This window comes from Phyllostomus discolor, chromosome 5, assembly GCF_004126475.2.
Source record: "Phyllostomus discolor isolate MPI-MPIP mPhyDis1 chromosome 5, mPhyDis1.pri.v3, whole genome shotgun sequence".
In the NCBI taxonomy this organism is placed as follows: Eukaryota; Metazoa; Chordata; class Mammalia; order Chiroptera; family Phyllostomidae; genus Phyllostomus; species Phyllostomus discolor.
The window spans coordinates 166,680,892-166,702,580 of record NC_040907.2 but is presented as its reverse complement, the minus strand read 5'-3'; the positions used below and the strand labels follow the sequence as shown (position 1 = coordinate 166,702,580).

Here is a 21,689-nt window from a genome sequence, read left to right as displayed (position 1 = left end):
CTGTCAGATGAGGACAGCTTCTGCTGGTCTGTTTTGGAACAGATTGGGGGGAAGAGACCTCTTTTTTTTTTTTTTTTTTAGCTCGATGGATGCATTTTAGGTACTACATAACTGTGTTGGTTTGTCCCTGTCAAGGGACCATATCTGGAACAGCAACTACAGTGTAGCCACCGCTCGATTTGATTTCCTAGAAGCTACGTTGTTCAAGACCCAGTTTCTCTGCACGGGCCAAATAGGCTGGTGGAATCAGCGTCATAACAGTCACTGTCCCTGACTCTCACAACCCTTTGAAAGATGGTTCCTCCGCAGGGTCCACGGGCGTGTGCTTTGGGTTTATTAGCTTGGAAGGAAGGGGCATGTGTAGCGGATTCACTTGCCCTTCCTACACTGCTAGCCCTCCCTGTACGGTTCAAGGGAACCCCTCATTGTGCATCCAGGAACTCAGGAATTACAGGTGGGTCCGTGGGTCCACTGGGCCCACAGCAAGAGGGATCGGGGCCGAGTCACCATTCCTCAGGGTGACATCGCCTGCTGGTCTGACTGCTTCACCACGGTGACCTTCTGGTCCCCGAGGGTTACCGCTGTTAGAGCCAGTGTTGAGTAGCCCCTGAGGAGACCAGGTGAGTCCGTTCCCCGAGTGCGCGGTCTCCTTGATGCGTGGCTGCGTGTTCTGTTGGAGGAGGCTCGGAGGAAGACTCGACGTCACATGCTGTTGATGCGATTCATTGGGGTCTTTCCTCGTGGAGCCCACCCTCTCCTGTACTCCAGGGGCTCTGTCCGTACACAGGCTCAGTCTGGGTATTAGGCGAGGTGCCGTAACTCTCCACGGTGGTCAGTTAAGTTAGGCCTCTTTAGATACACCTAGTGTTTTTTTCTTTTTTTTACCCATTGCGCATGTCAGATAGTTCCTTAGTGTGTGGTGTCCACCTCTTTCCTAAGGACACCGTGGCTTGCCGCCACCAGAGATCTACGCCATTCCGAGTACCACAGTTACACCCCTTTTCTATCCGAGGAGTGAGTATTTCTGCTTACCCTTTATCGCTCCTGGGGTCTTACTATCCCACTGAAATCAGGGATCCCCTTTGCTGGCAGCACTGCCCACCCTTAACCCAGAGCCGCAAAGGACAGCCGCCCAGCATTTTTCAGGGTGTTAGTGTGCCCTTCACCGGTGTGGTTTTCGGTTCCTTCTTGGACAGTCTAAGAGTGCGTGTGAGTGGGCTGGGTGTGGTAACACCGACATTCTTTCTGTCATCAAGTCTGGATTCATTGTTCTACTAAGGAATTTCTAATGTCCTGACTTTTTCCCACTCATTCTTCCTCATTCTCCATCTCTGCCTCTTCCTCTTCCTCCTTGTCCGTTTTCATCTTTCTCCTACACCTTTTCTCTTCTCCGTCCTTCATTTGTATATGTTAAAGTGTACCTATTTTAGGCGTGTAGTTTGATGAATTTTGACCTGTGTAGCTGTTTGACCTGGGATTTGGGCAAGCTGCTAACAGCCAGCCCCGTTGCTGTTGCTACTGGGTGCTGGCAGAAGCCAGGCCTAGCGAATCACATGAGAAATCAGCATATTTGCTGAGGCTCTCTGTCTGCCTCCCAGGGGTGACAGTGTGGCCAAGATGGGTGCTCCCTCAATGGATTTGTGTTGCAGCTGAAGAATGTTGAACTTGGGGATCCATTGCCTTTATAGAAAGCGGTAAGCAAGCCTGCCCTTTGTCCAGGACAAGACATTACCTCATCTTTGAAGGCTACCAGCTGTAGCCCAGGTTCAAGAGCAGTGGCTCTGGGCCTTGCAGACTTGGCACCCTCAACAAGACGTGTAGGAGTGTGAGAGGCCGGAGGAGGACTGTGTCTCCAACTGTAACCACCACGGCAGGCAGGAGCTGGAACCTGTCCACCACTGAAACACTTCTCACTTCTCTGAGGTCGGCGCCTGCCCCCGGGCGCAGGTGTCCGCCGGTGTCTGTCGCTGGGTTCCGTGCAGACGGACGGATACGGTCTGTGCCGTCTCATGCTCGGCGCCTGTCCTTCCCTCTGATTCTGGGATTTGTTCTTGTTCTTGCAAGTGACTCCTCTTTATGGGTGATGACTGGTTTTTTTTTTGGAGGATATACCTATACCACAAATTGTTTACGTACTTGTCTGTTGATAATCACTTGGGTTGTCTCCGTTTTGGGTTATTACTAGTGAAGCTGCTGTGAACAACTGTGCGGAAGGTTTTGTGTGGACGCAGGTTTTCATATAAACGCGTACAAGAGGAATACAAGTGGAAACGCGTACAAGTGGGTCATATCTTAACCATACGTTTAACTTCCGAGACACTGCTAGGCTGTTTTCCAAAACGATGAACCATTTACACTCCCACAAGCAATGTATGTGAGTTCCCGTCGCTCCTCATCTTACTGGCACTCGTACTGGCTGGGTTCACAAATGTTTGAGCCTTTCTGGAGGCTGAATAGTGTGTATCTCACTGTGGGGTTTGTGTGTGTGTGTGTGTGTGTGTGTGTGTGTGTTTGCATTTCCCTTTTGCGTGTGCTGTTGGCCTTTTCAACCCTGTGCCTGTAAGAATGAAGAGGTTATTTTATGGTCGTCGTGGGTGCTTTTTGGTCACGAAGCTAACAGTTTCCTTAGAGCTGTCATCTGTTGTCCGAACCAGACAGCCCACTCCGTAGTCCTTGTATTTCTCATTCCCATCACAACTGCTGGAGCAGTCTACCAGATTTTTTTCTTCAAAAAGAACTTGATTTCAGGTACTCACAAGTGATAATTTAAATTATACTTTGCTGCTGCATGCTGTATACTATTAGTGTTATGTTATCTCATGGTAGCACTGTTATTATTACCTTGAACTCCAACATGATTGGATGACCAAGACCCGCTTCCTATCATTTTTTTTTTAAATCCTCACCCAAGGATATGTTTATTGATTTTAGAGCAAGCGGAAGGGGGAGAGAGCGAGAGAAAGAGAAAGATCTATTGGTTGCCTCCCATATGCACCCTAACTAGGGATTGAACCCACAGCCTAGGTATGTGCCCTGACCAGGAATCGAACCTGCAGCCTTTTGGTGTGTAGGATGACGCTCCAATCAAATGAGCCACCCAGCCAGGGCAAAAATTACTGTTATATGTCTTGGCAGGCAAGCTGGCCTTTCATTTTTCTTCTTCCTTCTGCGGACAATCGGTTGAGAACCGGTGTGGAGGGAGCTGCAGAGGTCTGTAATTTGCGGTTGCAGGCGTGCCGACTAGACCTCTGGATGGCGTTTTATTCAGCAAGCACTTACTCTGCGTGTCAGGGTAATAACCTTAGCCTCCGGTGATGAGTGAAACACAGTTTAGTAGGGTGCGAGGTGATGGACGGATAATTAGGGTTAAGTGGTCAAGCTATGTACGTACAGGGTGGTGCGGAGGAAACAGAGCACCTTTCACCAGCGAGCAGACGTTTGTCGGGAGGATTGAAGGTGACTCGAGACTTCTTGCAGGGGCAGGCTGTGCTTAGGACTCGGAGTCGAAGTTGATGCTGGGACATCGGTGTGAGGCACGGGGAGTGGCACAGTTGACCCCTTGTAGATGGAAGCAGCTAGAGAGTGGCATGTGCTCTTGCCTTGTTAGGGGCGGGGTTTTCTTGGGTGGGAGCCACTGCAGGGTGTCCGGGGAGCAGCGTGGTGGAGCCTGGGGTACTGTGGAGTGAGTTGGAGGAGAAAGGAGAGAGAACGGAGGCCTGAAGACTGGCTGTGGGTTGTAATTACAGTCTGGATGAGAGATGGAGGCTTGAAGCAAAATAGAGCTTTGGAAGAGAGGTTGTTTCAGATTTTGGGGATGTTTGGGGACTGGATTGTAAAAAGTTTGGGGGTCAAGGAGGGAGGATGAAGGCCCCAGGACTGCTGGTTTGGGTGACTGGGAGCTGCCTTTGCCCTGGGTGTGGGAGGAGAACGGGTGGGTGTGCGTGTCTCTGGTTAAAAGGTGTCTGCAGGCTGTTCGGGGAGGGAGGGGGTCTCGCAGGTAAATCGGTCATTCGGAGCTTTCTCATTCTTGTGTCTTGGAATATCAGAAAAACTGTGATGAAAATTGAATTTCATTAGATTTATGTTTTCATTCCTGAGGAGTTAAGATTCAGCAAACTCTTTGGCCTTAAAATAAAACTTTGCTCTTATTAAAATACAGATTTGTAATTTAGAAACTCAAACTGTGAAAAGACATACAATTAAAATCAGTGGTTCCCTCCCCTTTCCCATTCCTGGGTTACCCAGGGTCAGTGCTTACAATGCATTTAGCTGCTTCTTTTGAAATTTATCCACATATTTCAATCTGTGAATATTGTTATTGCTTCATTTTTCCCTTTTATGTTGCCTATTGACTTCCCACTATGGTGAGAATTTAGTTTTCTTTCTCTGTACACCTCATCTCTTTAATTCTCTTAGTACCTCAGTTTCTGCTTCAATCAGTAAACCATATTTACATTATGGCTATGCAAATATTTACTCAAGGGCCAGGACTAGACTCAGATTACATTTTCTTTCACATAGGAAGAACTTTGTTTTGTTTATCCTTGCATAATTTTTGTTAAACTTAAAAAAGTTTGCAGTAGCTTCCCCGTGTCCCTGCCACCAGTGTTTTTACACCGCTTGGTTAACCAGCGCTTGCTTCTGTCTGCTCACGAAGCTGTTACTCTTCCTGTTTCTGTGTATTCCTTAGGGTCTGTGCACAGCTGCCACTCAGGGACTTCCCAGACAGTTACTCGATGTCTTCCTTTTTATGGGTGTGTTCCGTGTGTGTGTGTGTGTGTGTGTGTGTTGTGTTTAGGACGTGTCTTCTAGGAGCCTCCTGAGAAAATGTGTGTGGATAATAGTTTGCATAGATAAAAATGCTGCCTTCATACTTGATTGACAGTTGGGGTATAAAAATCGTAACTGAAAACTTTTTTCTCCCCGGACTTTTTAGAGTGTTGCTTTACTGACTTTAGGTGCACAGTATTAGAATGGAGAATTCAGATGCCATTTTGATTTCTGTTCTTTTGTATGTGACTTTTTTCCCTTGAACATTTCTGGGATTTTTTTATATATGTCGATATTTTTCTCTTTTTACTACATTTTCTCTATTTTCCCTTTTCTCTGGAATTACTGTTAGTCAAACGTTGAATTTTCTGTTTTGATTCTCTAAGCCTGTTAACTGGTTTTTACCCTGTTCTGGGAGAGGTGTTTTTTTTTTTTTTTTTTTTTTAATGTATTCTTCTGTTGGACTTTTACAAAGGACCAGTTAGTTAGTTTTAATCCTAAGAGCATTTGGATTGCTTTCAACAGGGCATGGTTTTTAATTTTTCTCATACCTCTCCAAGGATAGTGATGACGGGGTTTTAAAAACGTCTTCTTTTATCCTCTTAATCATCTTTGTTTTTATGTTACCAGTTTTGGTGTGTTTTGATCTCTCAGTCTTGGTGGTCTTTAGCTCTCTTTTCATATTTAAAAACTGAAAAGGGCTGTTTGGTCGTTCTGTGCTCGCAGGGGCCTTTCCAGGTGGAAAGGGGGGGGGGTTCCTCTTCGGGCCCATCGGAGGGGGAGCTGCTGTTTTGCAGAGGAGGTGCCGCACATCCGTAAGGGAATGCCTTTTCTCTGGGACTGCTCAGTGTCACTGGGGGACGATCTGCCAGTTCAAGGGAGAATGGTAGGAGTGGGTAGGTGGGGCACGGAAGAAAGTACGTTTCTCCTGGCTGATGGCGTTCTAGAATTAAAGAGAAGAGCAGGGTTAGATATTGGAGCATTTCTGATACTGACTGTTGACTTTTACTTAAGACACATGAGCCCTGTCCTTTGCACACACACACTCACACACTCACACCCCCCCCCCCCCACACACACCCCTGCACCTGCACCTGCCCCTGCCCCTACCGTGAAGCTGTCTTAGAGTCCTAAGCTTTTGTGTTTCAGTCTTTGGGCAGAATAACGCTTCTCTTCTTGCTGTTTAGTCTTCCAGCCAGTCTTCTCCTCCCACCCCCCGCCCTGGCCTCCAGCCCACGTTCCTGTGTCCTGTCCTCGAGTCCCGATCGTCTCAGAGGCCCGCAGGGCGCCCCGGTCAGCGCCCCTAGCCGTGTGTCCACCTGGGCGCACTGCCTTAGGCTGCTGCTCTGGACTTCCCTGGTCTTCGAGCAGTGGAACGTCTTTTTATACTTTGCAGGAAATTACAGAATTTTAAAACTATGGCAGACCTGCAGTTAGCGTGGCCTACTCCTGTGTAATCTCAGTTGGGCAGATGCTGTCTATGTGAATGTTGTGAAGTTTTGGAGTAGTCGGAGTTGGAGCCCTAATGGGCATTTTGATAGCTGTTGACCTTTTCATACACGTGCCGTCATAGCATCTTAGTCTTAGAAGCTACGTGCAGGCTCGGGCGTGACGTGGTGATTGTGAGCGTTGTGCGGCAGCTCTTCTGAAGAATGCGTGTGAGTCGCACTGTCGCTGATCGTGTGGTGAAGGAAGTTCTGCCATTCTGTTGCACTTTGTCAGACTGAGAGGTGTGTGGGTTTCCGAGCAGTGAGAGAGACACCTAAAGCATGGGCCTTCTGAAAAGGTTTTAGCCTACTTGAGGAGCAGGTAGGCTTCATCAGGAGTAACACTAGCTGTTCTCTTCTAGGGGAAAACAAAATATACCTGAGTAGGTGGTGCAGGGTGTTTTTTATTTTTTATTTTTTTGGTCTCCTAATAAGGAAAAGAATAGTTAAAGTAGTTGAATAAATATTTGAGTTTTTCTTTAAAAACAATATGGGCAGTTCTTTTAGGAACAAGTAAGTAATAACTATGTCCTTTGCTAGTATCAAGTTATTTTACTTTTGAGAAAAATAAATAACTGGGAGTTTATTTTTTGTTTTCTAAGTAAAGATGAAAAAATCCCATTTGCTTCTTACACTCTCATACCTTGCTTTGCTTCTGATCCTCCTCTTCCATCTGACCAGTCCTTTCCTTTATTCCCAGAGGCAGGCTTTTAGAAAAGTGCCCTCCTGTCGGCTTTGTTTTTGGTCTTCGGCTTCTCTCTGTCTGCTCCTGGAGAGAGTCCAGCCATCCCCTCGTGCGTGAGGAAGCAGAACGTTCCACCAGGCGGGCGTGTTCCGGCCCCCCAGCCACACTGGGGTGCTGTGGGCAGGCGAGCGCTGTGGCCGCAGGACGTCCGGTCCTTCTCTCACGTCCCATTGGCCAGCCAGCGTTAAGTGGGAAGGCCAGAGCTTTTTTCCCTCCTCCTCCTCCATTCTGTCACGTTATGTAGTTGTGGTTAATTATATTTAATCTAAAGAGCCACTACGTTGAAGACATAATGTAGCCTGCTAAATTTGGCTCAGTCACTTGTTTCATAATGCCATGCTAGGGTTCTTAAGGAGTCAGCTCCAAACGAAGGTAGCTTTTCTGGTGGGGAGAAGGGCTTTGGAGGAGAAGGACTTTGCCGTGAAAACGAGAGTGTCAGAACAGTGGCTTGGGAAGACCCCTGGAGGCGCTGGTGGTCACTGTTGCTGTTGTGGGCGCCGGGCTGTACTCAGGGCTGCAGGTTCTGCACTTGAGGCTCTTTTCCCCCCTTCTTGTCTTCGGTTTGGGGGTCTGCTGCGGGGGATGCCTGTGCTTGAGAAGTGGAAGTGTCCCCCCTTACTCCGGAGGTGTCGTTTGTTGAACGAAGCAGTCGAGGCGCCCATGGGATTGGTATTTAATTCTTGCCATTCGGGGACTTGAAGTTTTCCTGCTGAGCACGTCACTTACTTACGGCTCCACTTCTGGTGTAGAGCAGGGATTAGGGTGTGGTTTGGGGGGGTCGCTGATTAGGGGCTTCCATAGCCTAGAATCACACAGTGGGAGGAGTGATTTTGTTGTTAAGGTTTTTTATTTTTTAATTTTCTTTGAGCCCTCCGCAAGCAGAGAGCTGGTGTTGTGGAGCCCAGGGTAGTGCCTGCGGCCCCTGCCGGTCTCCCTCGGGGCAGGGGAGGGGGGGGTGGGGGGGGGATGCCGGCCTCGGGCTCAGAGCCTGGACCGCAGGGGCGCACGGCTACGCTTTGGTAGCTTTGTGCGTTTATGTCTGTGTTCCTTTTCTTTGATGGCAGATGACACTGCTTTTCCATTTTCTGTAGATTCTTTTTTTTCTTTCAAGTGCAAGTCGCTTTAAGCGCAAGGGGCGAATCTGGGAAGCACCTGTTGGGGAGTGGAGACGTGAGAAAGTCAGGAAAGGCAGGGAGCCGGTCAAGAAGTCACCACGGTGAGCAGGTGACGCCCGGTTCCCGCCAGGAACTCTGGGAGTCCATGTATCTCGCCGAGAGCAAAGGAGATGCCGGGGTGTTCGCACCGAGTTTCTCACTAGTCAGCACGTACAGGCGGGTCTCGGAGTGTCGCTCTTCGGGCGGAGCGGCACTGGCAGCCCGAGAGAACCCTGAGGCAGGTAATGGGAGGTGGTGACATGGCCTTTGTGCCCACAGTTTCTGAGGGGGAACCAAAAAACCCCGAGTTTATTATAAAAAATGGTGTCTTACTCTTACATGTTTAAACTTCAGCCACCTTCAAAGTAATCTCCATTTGATGCAACACACCTATTGAAGTGTTTTTTCCACTGCTCCAGATAGTTTTTGAACTTGTCAATTTTGATGCCTTTCAGTGTTTCTGCCATTTTTTGTTTCACCTCTTCCACATTGGCAGAATGTTGCCCTTTGAGGATGTTTTTCATCCAGGGGAAACAAAAAAAAAAAACAGTCACCGGCCGGAACTGGTGCGTAGGGAAGGTGGGGCACGGGGGTCGTGCGGTTTGCGGTCAAACACTGCCGAGCACGCAGGGCGGCGTGGCCAGGTGCGCTTCGGAATCGCCGCTCATGACGTGGGCACGTGCGTTGAAAGGGTCTTTAAAAAAAAGTTTACTGAAGCTGAATGCAGCCTCTCACAGCAATGCCAGCTGGTTACACTGGTGCAGATGGGTTCCTAGAACACTCCCTTAATGGAGGAAGCCTGTGCCGCAAGGGGCCCACCCTCCTGAAGACAGTTCCAGTTTTTCGGGGGTCCCCCCTTGTCTGCTACACTCTCAGACGTGCTAGGTGTCCCCCATATCCTCATCGTCTGAAACAGCAGCCCCATCCTGTGGTGCTCAGGCCAAAACCATTGGAGTCATCCTTGACCCTTCTCCCACACCCCACATTCAAGCCATCAGCAAATCTCATTGGCTCCTCTCGGCTTTCACCGCCACCGTCTGGCCCCAGCACCCATCACCTCACAGCCTCCTAACTTCATTTACTCCTGACCCAGCTCCTGGAATGGTCCGCAGGAAGCCGGAGTCAGATCAGGTCCCTGCTCCCCTCAAAGCCTCCCCTTTACGCAGTGTAAAGCCAGAGTCGTCACAGTGTTCCGCAAGGCCCTGCAGTGTGGCCTCTGTCTGCCGTGTGTGTGTGTGTGTGTGTGTGTGTGTGTGCGCGCGCATGTGAGCTCACCCAGGCACAGTTCGTTTTGTTTTTAGCCTTACGTGCATCCAGCTGTTCTTCCCCCTTCCCTTCGGTCCAGGTTGTGTGACTCATTTGTAGATTAGATTCATCACAGTTTGTATTTCACTTTCACCGCTGCATCCTGGTTGATTTTTTAAAATTTTCATACAGTAAATTTATGGTGTGTAAGTCTTGGTTTTGACAAATGGGGTGGTGTGTCCATGCAAATCAGTTCATTGTCCTAAATCAGTTCATTGTCCTAAACGTTTCTCCATGTCACCGCTTTGTAGACAGACCTCCCCACCTCCCAGCCCCCGGCAACCACCGCCCTGTCTTCCTCTGTGTAGTTTGGCCTTTGTTAGCGTCATGTAAGTGAGAATCTCACAGCATGCAGCCTTTTTGGTCTGAGTCTTTCACTTAGCAAAACGCATTAAAGATTATTCCACGTTGTGTGAATCAGTAGTTCATTTCTCGTGTCCTTCAAAGTAAATTTATTTAAGAAAAAAAACTGGATTGTTTGAAAGAAAATATTCAACAAAAATAATACAGGTGGTACAGAAACATCTTGAACCCGGATGATGAAGGTTTGGAAATCACCAATGTGATAGAAAGACTCTAGGTAAAGACTTTGTTTTACCTGGTCCTCTGCCAATAATTAGCCATGCACTTCCAGGGAGGTCAGCCGGCTGCTCCCCGGTGTCTGGTGAAGAAACACTGGATCTAGTTGTTGTAAACACTGATCTCGTGAGGAAGTGCAGGTTCCTAGGACATGCGGTGCCTTAGGTGCTTTGGGTAGTTCTTTTTAACATTAGCTTCATTTCATTGTTGTGAAATAGTTGCCACCCCTGGATTCGAGCGTTGTTAGGAGCAGCTGTTAGGAATGCTTCATTAGACCTGGAGGCCAGGAATGAGCCAGCCAGTGGGAATGAGGTAAGCCTTCCCCTGCACGGCTGTAGTCATCAACGGGTTTTTTTTGTCTCCCTCCTTTTGGACTTTTGCAAAGTGTAAGATGAGGATAGAGCCGGCAGTCAGAGCTATGGCAATGCCTGGGGGTTACTGGCGGCGCGACAGGTCGCTGCAGGTCTCTAGCAACCTCTTTGGCTGCTGTAGTCCTTGGACTTGCATTTGCAGAGTCCTGTGCGCAGGTGGGTCTTCCCAGGCGCCCCAGAACCTGACTGCGGTTCAGGTAGGCCGCCTCTGTACATCGTTGGCAACGCGCGTGTGAGGGCCAGTGCGGGTTCGAGAAGCTCCCCCGGCAGAAGCTCACAGAAACCAGGAAGGGAAAACCAGTGACATTTGCTTGTTTAGTTTTTATTTTCAAAGCTGGACGGGCTCATAGGAATTCCTTTTAAAATCAAGTTAATGGTTGCTTAAACCCCCTGACCAGATTGCTGCTTTTTTTTTTTTTTTATTAAGTTGGAAGTGGGTTAGTAATTGAGTTGTATGTAGGTGATGGGCTGTCAATGTGAAGTCAAAAAGGACTTTGACGGAGGGCACGGAATTGCTATGGCTTTTGTTTACATGCTACAGTGGTAATTCTTATCTTGCTTTTGACTTTTAGTGATGAATGTTATAACTATCGAAGACTATAAGAGCACATACTGGCCAAAATTGGATGGTGCCATAGATCAGCTTTTGACCCAGAGTCCTGGAGACTATATCCCCATCTCCTACGAGCAGATTTACAGGTGGGTGCGGGTTTCGTTTGCCGGGGTGGAGGGGGTGTCGGGGTGCACGGCGATTTGAATAACGGCAGCGTGTGTGCATACGCCGTGTAACACAGAAGCTGCCTGTGTGTCACACACTTGTGGGCTGGAAGTTCGATTCACACGTTCTGCTTCAGATTGGTGCCCCCATCGAGGTAGAGTTGATCCCACTTCCCGCTTCAGCCTCCCCCTCTGCCATTCAATGCAGAAGCGATGGCAGTCGGCAAAAGTGGGTGCGGTTAGTCTCCGGGGAGGCCCTCGCTCGATCTCTCGTGTTCACTGACACACAGCTCTGCCTCTGGTGGTTTGGTCGCCCGGCTCCTGGCAAGTGGGAGCAGCGCCCTGGCGAGGGCCTGGGGTGGGGCGTGGGGTTGGCCCAGCCTCGGGAGGAGGAAGTGCCGACTGGGTCGGTCCACAGGAGAGGCATGGAGAGGTTACACTGTGGAGGTTCAGGGGGAGTTAGAAACTTGAGAAACTTCCCCGTTACCACTCCCTCTTCCTTATTTTGACGCTCATTAAAATGAGAGAGAGTCTGGTTGTTAAGGAGGGACCATAGACTCTCAGATTGTTCAGTACTGAGCTAAAGTGTGTATTAGAGTACTCACAAAGATTATTTTTCTTGCTGCTCGTGATACTTCTCTCGTGGGAACACTGGTGGGGGCAGGGGAAATCTGTGTTCGAAGTTGCAATCAGTCACTGTTTTTAGGCCCAAGTGGGTCATTATTTGACCAGTGGCTGTGTATCCAGAGTATGCTTTAGCTCTCGGCCGAACTAAGAGCTTCATCATTAACTTGGTTTTTCTGTGTTCTCCCCCCAACAGTTGTGTGTATAAGTGTGTATGCCAGCAGCACTCGGAACAGATGTACAGTGATCTGATTAAAAAGATTACTAATCACTTAGAGAGAGTCTCAAAGGAGCTGCAGGTAAAGAACTGATCCATCCCTTTTGCTTCCTTGGAATTTTCTGACTGGTTGAAATTAGCCTGTGTAGTATATCTTTGGAAGCTTGTTAATTTGAGTATGATGTAAATTTATAAATATTTTCTAGATGGATAGTGACCAGATCAGCTAATCTTTGTTGATAGATTATTTCAAAATTTTGACATAAATTGTGGAAAATTTTATGTTAGCTATATTTCAGACTTTGGTTCATTTATTAGCGGGTGAATATTTCTTTTATTTAAAATCTCATTTTTTTCTGTTAACTTAGTATTTGGTGGTGCTTGTAATATAAGTGCATATATGTTAATTCTTTTCCTGGGACTTTTAAAAGATTATCGTTGAGGATCAGTTTACCTGGCAGGCCCTGAAAGTCGCCGCTGCAAACAGCCAAGTCGGCATTGTGTCGGCGAGCCCTCTGCAGGTGAACGTCATCCCGGCTTCGCAGCCCCGGGAACCGTGGGGAAAATACTCTGTTCAGGGGGCACGTGGCCTCTTGATCCTCACAGCGCCCCTTCTCTGCCCCGGTCACGTTTCCAGTGCCTGAAGGTCAGGCGCTGTTTTTATGCCGGGGCCAGATCCCGTCTGAGATCTGGTGCGGGAGCAGCACGATGAACAGGAGAGTCCCCCGGCAGGAGCCTGGCAGGGCCCACCCCGCCGTCCGCCGGGAGGTACTCCGGCCGCTCTGAAACAGCCCGTTCCGGCGAGTGCTGGGGAGTGCTGGGGGCTGCACGTCATTCCTCACTAACCCCAGTGCCCAGGTTTCCTGGTTTCACTTACTCTGAACTGTTGTTGCACTGAGTAGATTAAAAAAAAAAACATTCCAGAGTATTGTTTATCATAGCCAAATATATATTTCTGTTGTTAGTGTAAAACGTTTTCTTCATCTCTTTGCCACTGATACCAAGTCTCACTCATTTGACTGTGTGGGGCCGAGGCGCAGATGTGCGTGAGTCGCAGATGAGACCCGAGACCTGTGTGTCACGGCTCCGAATGATTTACTTACTGATCCTTTTTTTACTTTAAATAATTTTGTGTTTTCAATGACAGTTGACATACAACATTACGTTAGTTTCAGGTACACACCCCAGTATAGACATTATATAACTTAACAGAGTGATCACCCCGATATATCTAGTACCCCTCTGACACCGTACTTAGTTGTTATGATATTATGTTACTTACTTACTACGATATCATTGGCTGTATTTCCTGTGCTGTACTTCGCATTCCCACGACTGTCTTGTAACTACCAATTTGTGCTTCTAGTCCCCTCGCTTTTTTCACCCATACCTGCAACTACCCTCCCACCTGGCAGCTGTCAGAGTGTCCTCTGTATCTGTGAGTCTCTGTTTATTTTATGTTTTAGCCTGTAAGTATTGCTATCTTAGCTTTTTGTTTGTTCCCATTTTTATATCTTTTCCCATTTCTTTACTTTCAGTCTGTATGTACCTTTTGACCTGAAGTGAGTCTCTTGTATACATTTAAAAAGCAAAACACTGTTACATTGTCTCGCTCAGTTCAGAGTGTGAAGGGCCTTGACATCCTTGCTGTGGAGTGTGTATGGTCTCCTTTCCTGTCTCTGGACAAGGCTGGGAGGCACAGGGAGTCCTAGCCAAGGTGACCCCTAAGAGGACCACACCAAGACGCACCATAAATAAAATGCCAAGAGTAAAGACAAAGAGAATCTTAAAAGCAGCAAGAGAAAAAGCAGTTATACGCAAGGGAGCTCCCATAAGACTGTCAGATGATTTTTCCACAGAAACTTTGCAGGCCAGGGGGGATTGACAAGAAACATTCAAAGTGAGGAGAAGCAAGGACTGCAAGCAAGGTTGCTCTACCCAGCAAAGCTATCATTTAGAGTCGAAGGACAGATAAAGAGCCTCCCAGACAAGAAAAAACTAAAGGAGTTCATCACCACCAAAACAGTATGACAAGACATGTTAAAGGCTCTTATTAACAAAAAGAAAAAAGATAAAAATGTGTATAATAAAATGGTAATAAATACATAGCTATCAACAATTGCTTTAAATGCAAATGGATCAAATGCTCCAGTAAAAAGACACATGGAGGCTGAACGTGTAACAATCAAGACCCTTACATGCGTTGCCTTTTCATCTTCTCGTGTTCTCTCTCTCGGTTTCTCTTGCCGCTGCTTCTGTCCTCTCTTCGCTTTCTGTAGAGGGGCGTTCTGCCTGTCTGGTGGGCTTGCCCAGCCTTTAACGCCGTTATTCCCCACAGGCTCAGTTAATCACTCTCTCTTCTTTGCTGCTGTGTCGCTTTATTTGTATTGCTGCCATAGTCCGTAGTTTAGCACAGTAAGTATTTGAGTGACAGGATTTAGACCTTCTTGTTTTGCCCCACTACCATTTTGGATAATTGAATTTGATGAACATAACTAACATCCTTTACTCTTAAAACTGTCTCAAAGGACACTTCCACATTTTGGTTATTTTTGTGTCCATCTGAATGTGGAATTCACTGGAGCAGTTGCGAGACATTTTCTCCCTAAGTAGTGTTGATAAGTTTATTGTGTGTGTTAATTCATTTTATAAAGTTCAGAGTGTATTTTTACTTTTACCAAATAGGAAACCATTAGTAAACTTTCTTTGACATTGGTTTGGAACTTGACACTGTGTATCACCCCCAGTAAGCGGTGTTCAACCAGGTTTGCTTCCCGGGCCGGGACAGCAACACTCAGTGTTAGGGATAGCACCAGTGATACCGCCCTGGGTTCCGGGTCCAGAGGAGGGGACTGCAGAGGTGGGGGGGGGGGGGGGAGATGTCGCAGTGTTTATTAAAGTACTTTGATATCATTTAAGCTGAAGACATCTTGAGTTACATATAATTTGACTCTAAAACCAGTTAATAATGGGAATTAATAGAAAATAAACCGTAATCGGTTAACATTACTTAACTTTGACTCATTCTTCAGAGACGCTGCCGATTTGCCAGCAGGCTGAGCCAGGTTCTCTTGAGGTTTCAAGTCAGAGCAGGGGCTGCTGTGCTATTTGTGTTTTGTCCGGCGGGTGGCAGCATAACTCAGCTTGTCTAGTTACCTGGTCATTTGGAAGTTTCTGTTTTTTTTTAAAGGCTCTTACATCTATACCTGTTGAACCACACAGCATTAAAAAAAGAAAGCTTTCATTCCCTCAAATACGGTATTTACTCCTTGCTAGAGTGAGGGAGATTCTAGATAATAAGAAAGTTGACTGTCATCCTTTTTACATATATTTCAAGTAAAATAAATATTGTTGCCAACTGGTAAGTAAGTCTTCATGTGTGTGTTCTTCTGAAATGCTTTCTTCATGAGTGATTTGGAGATCCGTGTGTTAATCCACGCTGGGACTTAGAGCAGCTGCTGTGGCAGCGTTGTCCTTGGCTCAGAGAGGCTGCCAGTGAGGCGCCCTGCACGGTCACTGTCGTCTGCAGAAGGTGGGACAGTGCTTTCTCCCCACGGGGCGTCACACGATGCCGGGGCCCCGAGAGAGCTGATGAAAGCACCCGCTCGTTGATAAAAAGCACATTTAGTTGTTTTTTTTTTTAAGATTTTATTTATTTATTTTTAGAGAGGGAAGGGAGGGAGAAAGAGAGAGAAACATCAATGTGCGGTTGCTGGGGGCCGTGACCTGCAACCCAGGCATGTGCCCTGACTGGGAATCAAACCTGTGATACTTTGGTTCGCAGCCCGTGCTCAATCCACTGAGCTACACCAGCCAGGGCTTAGCACGTTTAGTTTTACAGCTGAGATTTCCTAGAACCATCTTACTTGTTCAGGTCAGACCGCATCCTGACCTCAGAAAATGGAGTCGGTGGTGAGCAGGAGAGTCAAATCACTTAAGTAAATAACAGTTATTTGCAGTAGTTTATTGCCACAGTGAACACAGTACAGTTAGAAGTTGTACTCTTTTTAAATAAGCTTTGTTTTGAGACAGCTATGTCCTTAAATTGGAAAAGGTAAGGAAAAAGTTTACTTTAAAAAATAAGCAAATAGGGTTAAGTGGTAGTTTTTGCCAAGCGTTTGTGAGATGAGGTGTATGGGAAGAAAGTGCGAAGTCATCCTAGTCCCGACCTCTGGATGTTTTCTGTGTGAAGTACTAATCCTTGGGCCCTTTGTGACTGCTCTGTGTCACCGGCTAGTGGGTTTAAGACCCAGGACCAGAACCTAGATTTATCTCATTATTAGGTGGATAAGCTAAAGGAATCCAGGATCACAGAGGCTAGACTTTCCTTTTTTAAAGATTTTATTTATATTTAGAGAGGGAAGGGAGAGAGAAAGAGAGAGAGAAACATCAATGTGCGGTTGCTGGGGGCCATGGCCTGCAACCCAGGCATGTGCCCTGACTGGGAATCGAACCTGCGATGCCTGGTTCACAGCCTGCGCTCAATCCACTGAGCTACGCCAGCCAGGACGTGAGGCTAGACTTTCCATGCAGGTTACTGTTTAAGACAGTGAGGAAAGTCTTATTTTAGAAATAAGTGAGGCAGACATGTCCGTACTGGAGTAGTGGTAATCACAGTAGCAGTTAACTTTGGGAGTTAATGCTCCAAGAGAAATGTCTTCTGGGTTCTCTTTCACTTCTTTATCCCTACTTTTGATGAGAAACTCATTGTTAGGATTTATAATAGGAGCATCTAATATAGGGTTTATCATAGTTTATTGCAGCTCCCGTGGCTCATCCACCTTCCGTGTGATGTGCCGGTTTCGGATGGTCTGCTGTGGGAACACTGCCTTCGCGGCAGGGACGAGAGTGCGGCGCCGGGTGTGCTGGGGGGCGCCCCCTTGTTCTGTGGCCTCCCTGTCAGCCTCGGGTGGGACTAGAGCTGCTGCCGGAGCCGTGACCCATCAGTCTGTTGGCAGTCTGGCCATGGCTCTGGGAGGTCATGGAATGAGCTAGACTAAAAGCGTATTACACACTGTTTGTTTTTGCTGAAGTTAGTGGTGTAGAGGCAGACTTTTAAAGAAGGAATTTCTGGTTTGATTCAGAAAATAATACCAAGAATCCTTGAGAGAGCGTCCAGGTCCATTTGTGTGGTGTCCAAAATGCCAGAATCATACCTGGTAATATAGGAATAAATATGAAAAGATTTAAATTGAAATTTGAGAATTTTTAGCATTTCCATTTGACTTAAAAAAAACCCTTCCATTTGTCTGCTGAAATGCCCCACCTTCGTATGCGTGTTGTCCGCCTTCCCTACCAGGTCACTCCGTGTACTAACCGCAGTTCTTTTCAAGTCAGTGTGACGGTCGCTGTTCGTGGGCATCTTTGCACCTGGGCCTGTCAGCTCTCTTTTTGAGGCATCTATTTTATTTGCTTTTTGAGAGGGGGGGAGGGAGGGAGAGAAAGAGGGACAGAAACATAGATCAGTCCTCTCCTGCGGCCCCTGCTGGGGACCGGCTGCAACCCGGGCATGAGCCCTGCCTGGGAAGCGAACCGGCGACCGTCTGGTTCGCAGACCGGTGCTCAGTCCACTGAGCCACACCAGCCTGGGCCGCCTCTTTAACTCATGACGATGGGTTATGTTTTCTTGACTTTTGTTTTTTAGTAATTCTTAATTTTTGGTTAAATGCTGAGCGCTGTATATAAACACAGCAGTGGAGACGGACATAAACAATACTTATGCTTAGAAATGGGCGTGCCTCTCTTCTGTCAGGCTGCTGGTGTGAAGGGCCGAGTCGTGCTCCTCTGTACATCGTTGAGCTGGGTTTGAGTTTTGTGGTGACTGTGGTGACTGCAGGCTTTGTTGTTACTGCAGCCCCAGTGGTGGGCCGTGGCTGCCCGGTTCTGGGGCTGAATTGGGAGGGTGTTTGCCGCTCCTCCTGCTCTCTCCCTGGCTCTCAGCAGGCTCTGCTTCCTGGGGGATGGGGTGGGGGGGGTTCTTTGCACTCTCACCCTCCTCAGCAGTGAGTGGCTGGGCTGCCAGGCTGGCCGGCTGGCTGCTCTTTAGGTGGTTGGTGCCAGGTGTGGGAGGTGAGGGGCAGATCCTGTGGTTTTTGTTTGGTTCGGTTCTCCTGCTCCTGCCTTAGCCGTAGGAATGGTCTGCGAGTCTGAGGCCTCGGAGGGGCTTTGTCAGGGTTCCCATGCCCCACTTCCCCTCGCTGGTTGCAGATTGCCTTTTCCTCCTCAGTTCAAGGTCTAGAGCAGGGCTTGGTACACTGTTTCCACCAGGAGTCAGAGAGTCAGTATCCTCATGGGGTCTCATGGTCTCGGTTGCAGCTTCTTCAGCTCAGCTGTTGCAGATGGAAGCAGCCAGAGACAATTTGTAAGTGATGGGCTTGACTGTTGCCATAAATGCATATTCAGGAAACCTGTGGGGGCCCGGTTTGGCCTGCAGGCTGTGTTTGTCGTCCCTCGTCCAGAGCCCAGGAGGGTTTCCTGCTCTCCCCGCCCCTGCCCGCTGGTCCCCTGCACCCTGTGGCAGCCTTGTGTCCAACTTGAACAGCTGGGGAGTGAGCGGGCTTCCCGCACTTCCCTCTGCAGCGGTGTTCTCTTGCTTTGCGGCAGCGCAGGAACCTGGGCGTGAGCGGAGTTTCTACCCCCTCCGGTGGTAGCCGACCTTTGCTGGGGACAGGTGGGCTGGAGGGTTCACGCCAGCGGTGGAGTTTTTGCATCATTTCACACAAGGGTCACCAGGGTACAGGTGGGTCTCGTACCTCTTCCCTTCAGCAAATGAGTTTTGCTTTGTACTGAGTAGGGTCCAGGGTTCAGGCAGCGTTTGTTCATGCTTGCATTGGCAGCCACCCTCCCCCTCCTGGAGGGCGCAGAGGCTCTGCAGGGACTTCTGCCTCGTCCTCAGGCGTTTGCACGTCCGTCCCTTTCACTGCCGCCACTCTTCTCTCAGAGACCCGGGGGAAGCCGTGGAGAAGAGCTGGCAACAGGACGGGCACGGCCGCCCTTGTGCGAGGCGCTCGGGGATTCTGTGCTGTTTGTGCACGCTCGGCCTTTAAGGGTTCATTACAGCGTGGTTTTCTTACCAGCTTTTGTGGATGTCCTCCCCAAAGGAGAAGCCGTTCGTGTGTCCTTTCTTTCCTTGGGGGAGCTTGTCCCTCTTTGGAATTCACTTCATCTGGTTGGACATTGTGTATGTAAGACACCGAGACCTCAGGTCTCTGATAGGCTCAAAAAATAGATTATGTGGGTTAATCAGCCTTTTGTTTTGTTTTGTTTTTAAAATCGTAGGTGTGGGATTGATGTTCTTCCATGAATTTCTGCATTCTTAGTGGAGGGGGAACTTCCCTGTTCCGTTTTAATAACTTCATAATTACTGAATTTAGTAACAGTCAAGAAATTACTAAATTTAAAGGAAAAATTCACCTATACTCTTAAAATGAATGTTCAAGTGTTAGTGTGTCGTGTTTTTACTGATCTCAGTAGAGTTGGCAGCTGAACATCACTGTCGTCATGCCGCACGTGCCTCGTATCGCACGGTGATTGCTGCCCAGCCTTTTCTTGAATTAGCTAGACCTCTTCCCAGAGGGCACCTGCCTGCCTTCCAAGGGGTCCACGGTAGACGTTTCTAAATGCTTAGCAGCTGCCGGGGCAGCGGTTTGAAGAATCCCCTGAAGTTCTCATTAAAAACATACCCTTCTGGAGAGTTTCTGAGTCAGGACTTGGGAGTGTGGCCAAGGAGTCGGTATCGCTTACACGTTCTTCAGGTGATTTGGAGAGCTCAGATTCTCTGGGCCGGGGAGGAACCCTGGAGCCCGACGCTGGTCTCCCTCTTAAGCACGGAGTGGCGTGGTCTCACGTTTACATGTCAGATTGCGTCGTTGCTGAAGCCCTGGACATGCCGCACCACTGAGGCGCTGATGTGGATTAGCGGGTCCAGGCAGAGCCGGGTAGTGCAAAGAGCAAAGCCCAGCTTCCGTAGCTAGTGAAGAGGGACCGATGAAATGGACAGTGGTGTGTCCAGACAGTTATTACGTCACGGAATACATTTGACCTGGGAGACGTTGATGATATGTAGTGGAGCGATGAAAACAGATACAAAATAATGGAATTCTGTATTTATTAAATACACAGACACAAGAACAGAAGAAAATGCTAGTGGTAGTCACCTACCAATGTTGGTAGTGCTTATTTTTCTGCAATCGCATTTTTAATTTTTAAAAATTTTTAGTGAACATGCTTCTTTCTCTAAAGATAGATGTGAGTGCCCTTGTAATGTTTATTAGTTCTTTCGACTTTTTTCTTTCCTATTTCATTTTCCCATGAAAAAATCACTATTTTATTTAAAGAAGACCAGAACGTTTTTGTAGACATAAAACACATGTTCTTAAATTTTAATGTTTCATTTTGGTGGGAGGGGGCAGGCGTAGGTAGAGGAAGAGGGATGTAAACGTGAAATTGTGGAACTTGTTTGTATTTTACACCTGCGGTGTCCAGTTTGGTAGCCTCTAGCCATGTGTAATTATTAAAGTTAAAATGAAATAAAAACTAAGGTCCTGGCTCCACGAAATACATTTCGAGTGCTCAGTAGCATATGTGGCTGGTGGCTGCCATATTGGCCAATTCCATCACCGCGGAAAGTTCTGTGGGACAGAGCTGGCCTGGCTCATGGTGTGTTTGTCCGGTGGGCAGTAAAACGATCTAAACAGATCATGCTGTTCTGAAGTCAGTACGCATGGAACTAGAGTAACCGACCAAGCTTCCTTGTCTGGTTTTTGAAGTTGAGGATAACAAGCTTTGTTCTAAGGTTGTTGTTTAGGTCTACCACTTTAACTTTAAAATTTTACCTTAAAACTGTCTACAAAATGACATCTGTGGGAAGTTACTGATGGCAGCATTGTTTGTGGTAACAAAAGATTAACAAGAAGTAATCAAAATGCACCCTGATGGAATAGTACGTTCAAACACTGTACAGTACTTACAAACACATATTGGGTTGCCCAAAAAGTTCATTTAGGTTTTTCTGTGCAGTGGCTTTATTAGAGCTTAGTTGTCATTTGAAATTATTTTGTTAGGTTGTATTGTGACAGCTGTCATATCAGCGCATATTTGTTTAAAAAACTTATCAAAATTGGTGAATTTTTGTGAAGCCATTTTAACATTGAAGATGGAAGAAGATACACATTTTCTGCATATTATGCTTTATTATTTCAAGAAAGGTAAAAATGCAATCAAAATGCAAAAAAAGATTTGTGCAGTGTATGGAGAAGCTGCTGTGACTGGTCAAACGTGTCAGAGGTGGTTTGCGAAGTTTATTGGCACTGTTGACATTCTGGCAAACAGTTCTTTGCCGTGGGGCTGTCTTACGCATTGGGAGATCTTTAGCAGCACCCTGGCCTCTACGACGTAGCCAGCATATTCCAAATAATCCAGATCAATAAACTTATCGGTGAAAATGAACAACGTGTCTTTTATTTTATGGGGAAAACTAAATGGACTTTTTGGCTGACCCAGTATTTCTATTTTATCTTACTTTGTTTTGTTGATTTCTTTTTGGAGAGAGGGAAAGGGTGGGGGAGAAAGAGAGGGAGAGGCATTGGTGGCAGAGGAAACATGGATCGGTTGCTCTCCTGCATGTCCCGACCGAACCCTCTGTGTTGGTCTGTGCCCTGGTTGGGATCGAAACAGGGACCTTGCGCTTCACCGGCCAACGCCCAACCCAGGGAGCCCCAC

General features: G+C 47.5%; 1 protein-coding gene across 1 annotated transcript in view; it reads left to right on the top strand.

Annotated features, from left to right (window-relative positions):
- The window catches only part of CACUL1 (CDK2 associated cullin domain 1), a 53,489-nt gene that overhangs the window by 5,329 nt on the left and 26,471 nt on the right, over window positions 1–21,689 (top strand). Inside the window, exons 2-3 of the mRNA XM_028513641.2 lie at window positions 10,984–11,110; window positions 11,949–12,051. Coding sequence (XP_028369442.1) covers window positions 10,984–11,110; window positions 11,949–12,051 — 230 coding nt within the window. The remainder of the gene's footprint in view (window positions 1–10,983; window positions 11,111–11,948; window positions 12,052–21,689) is intronic.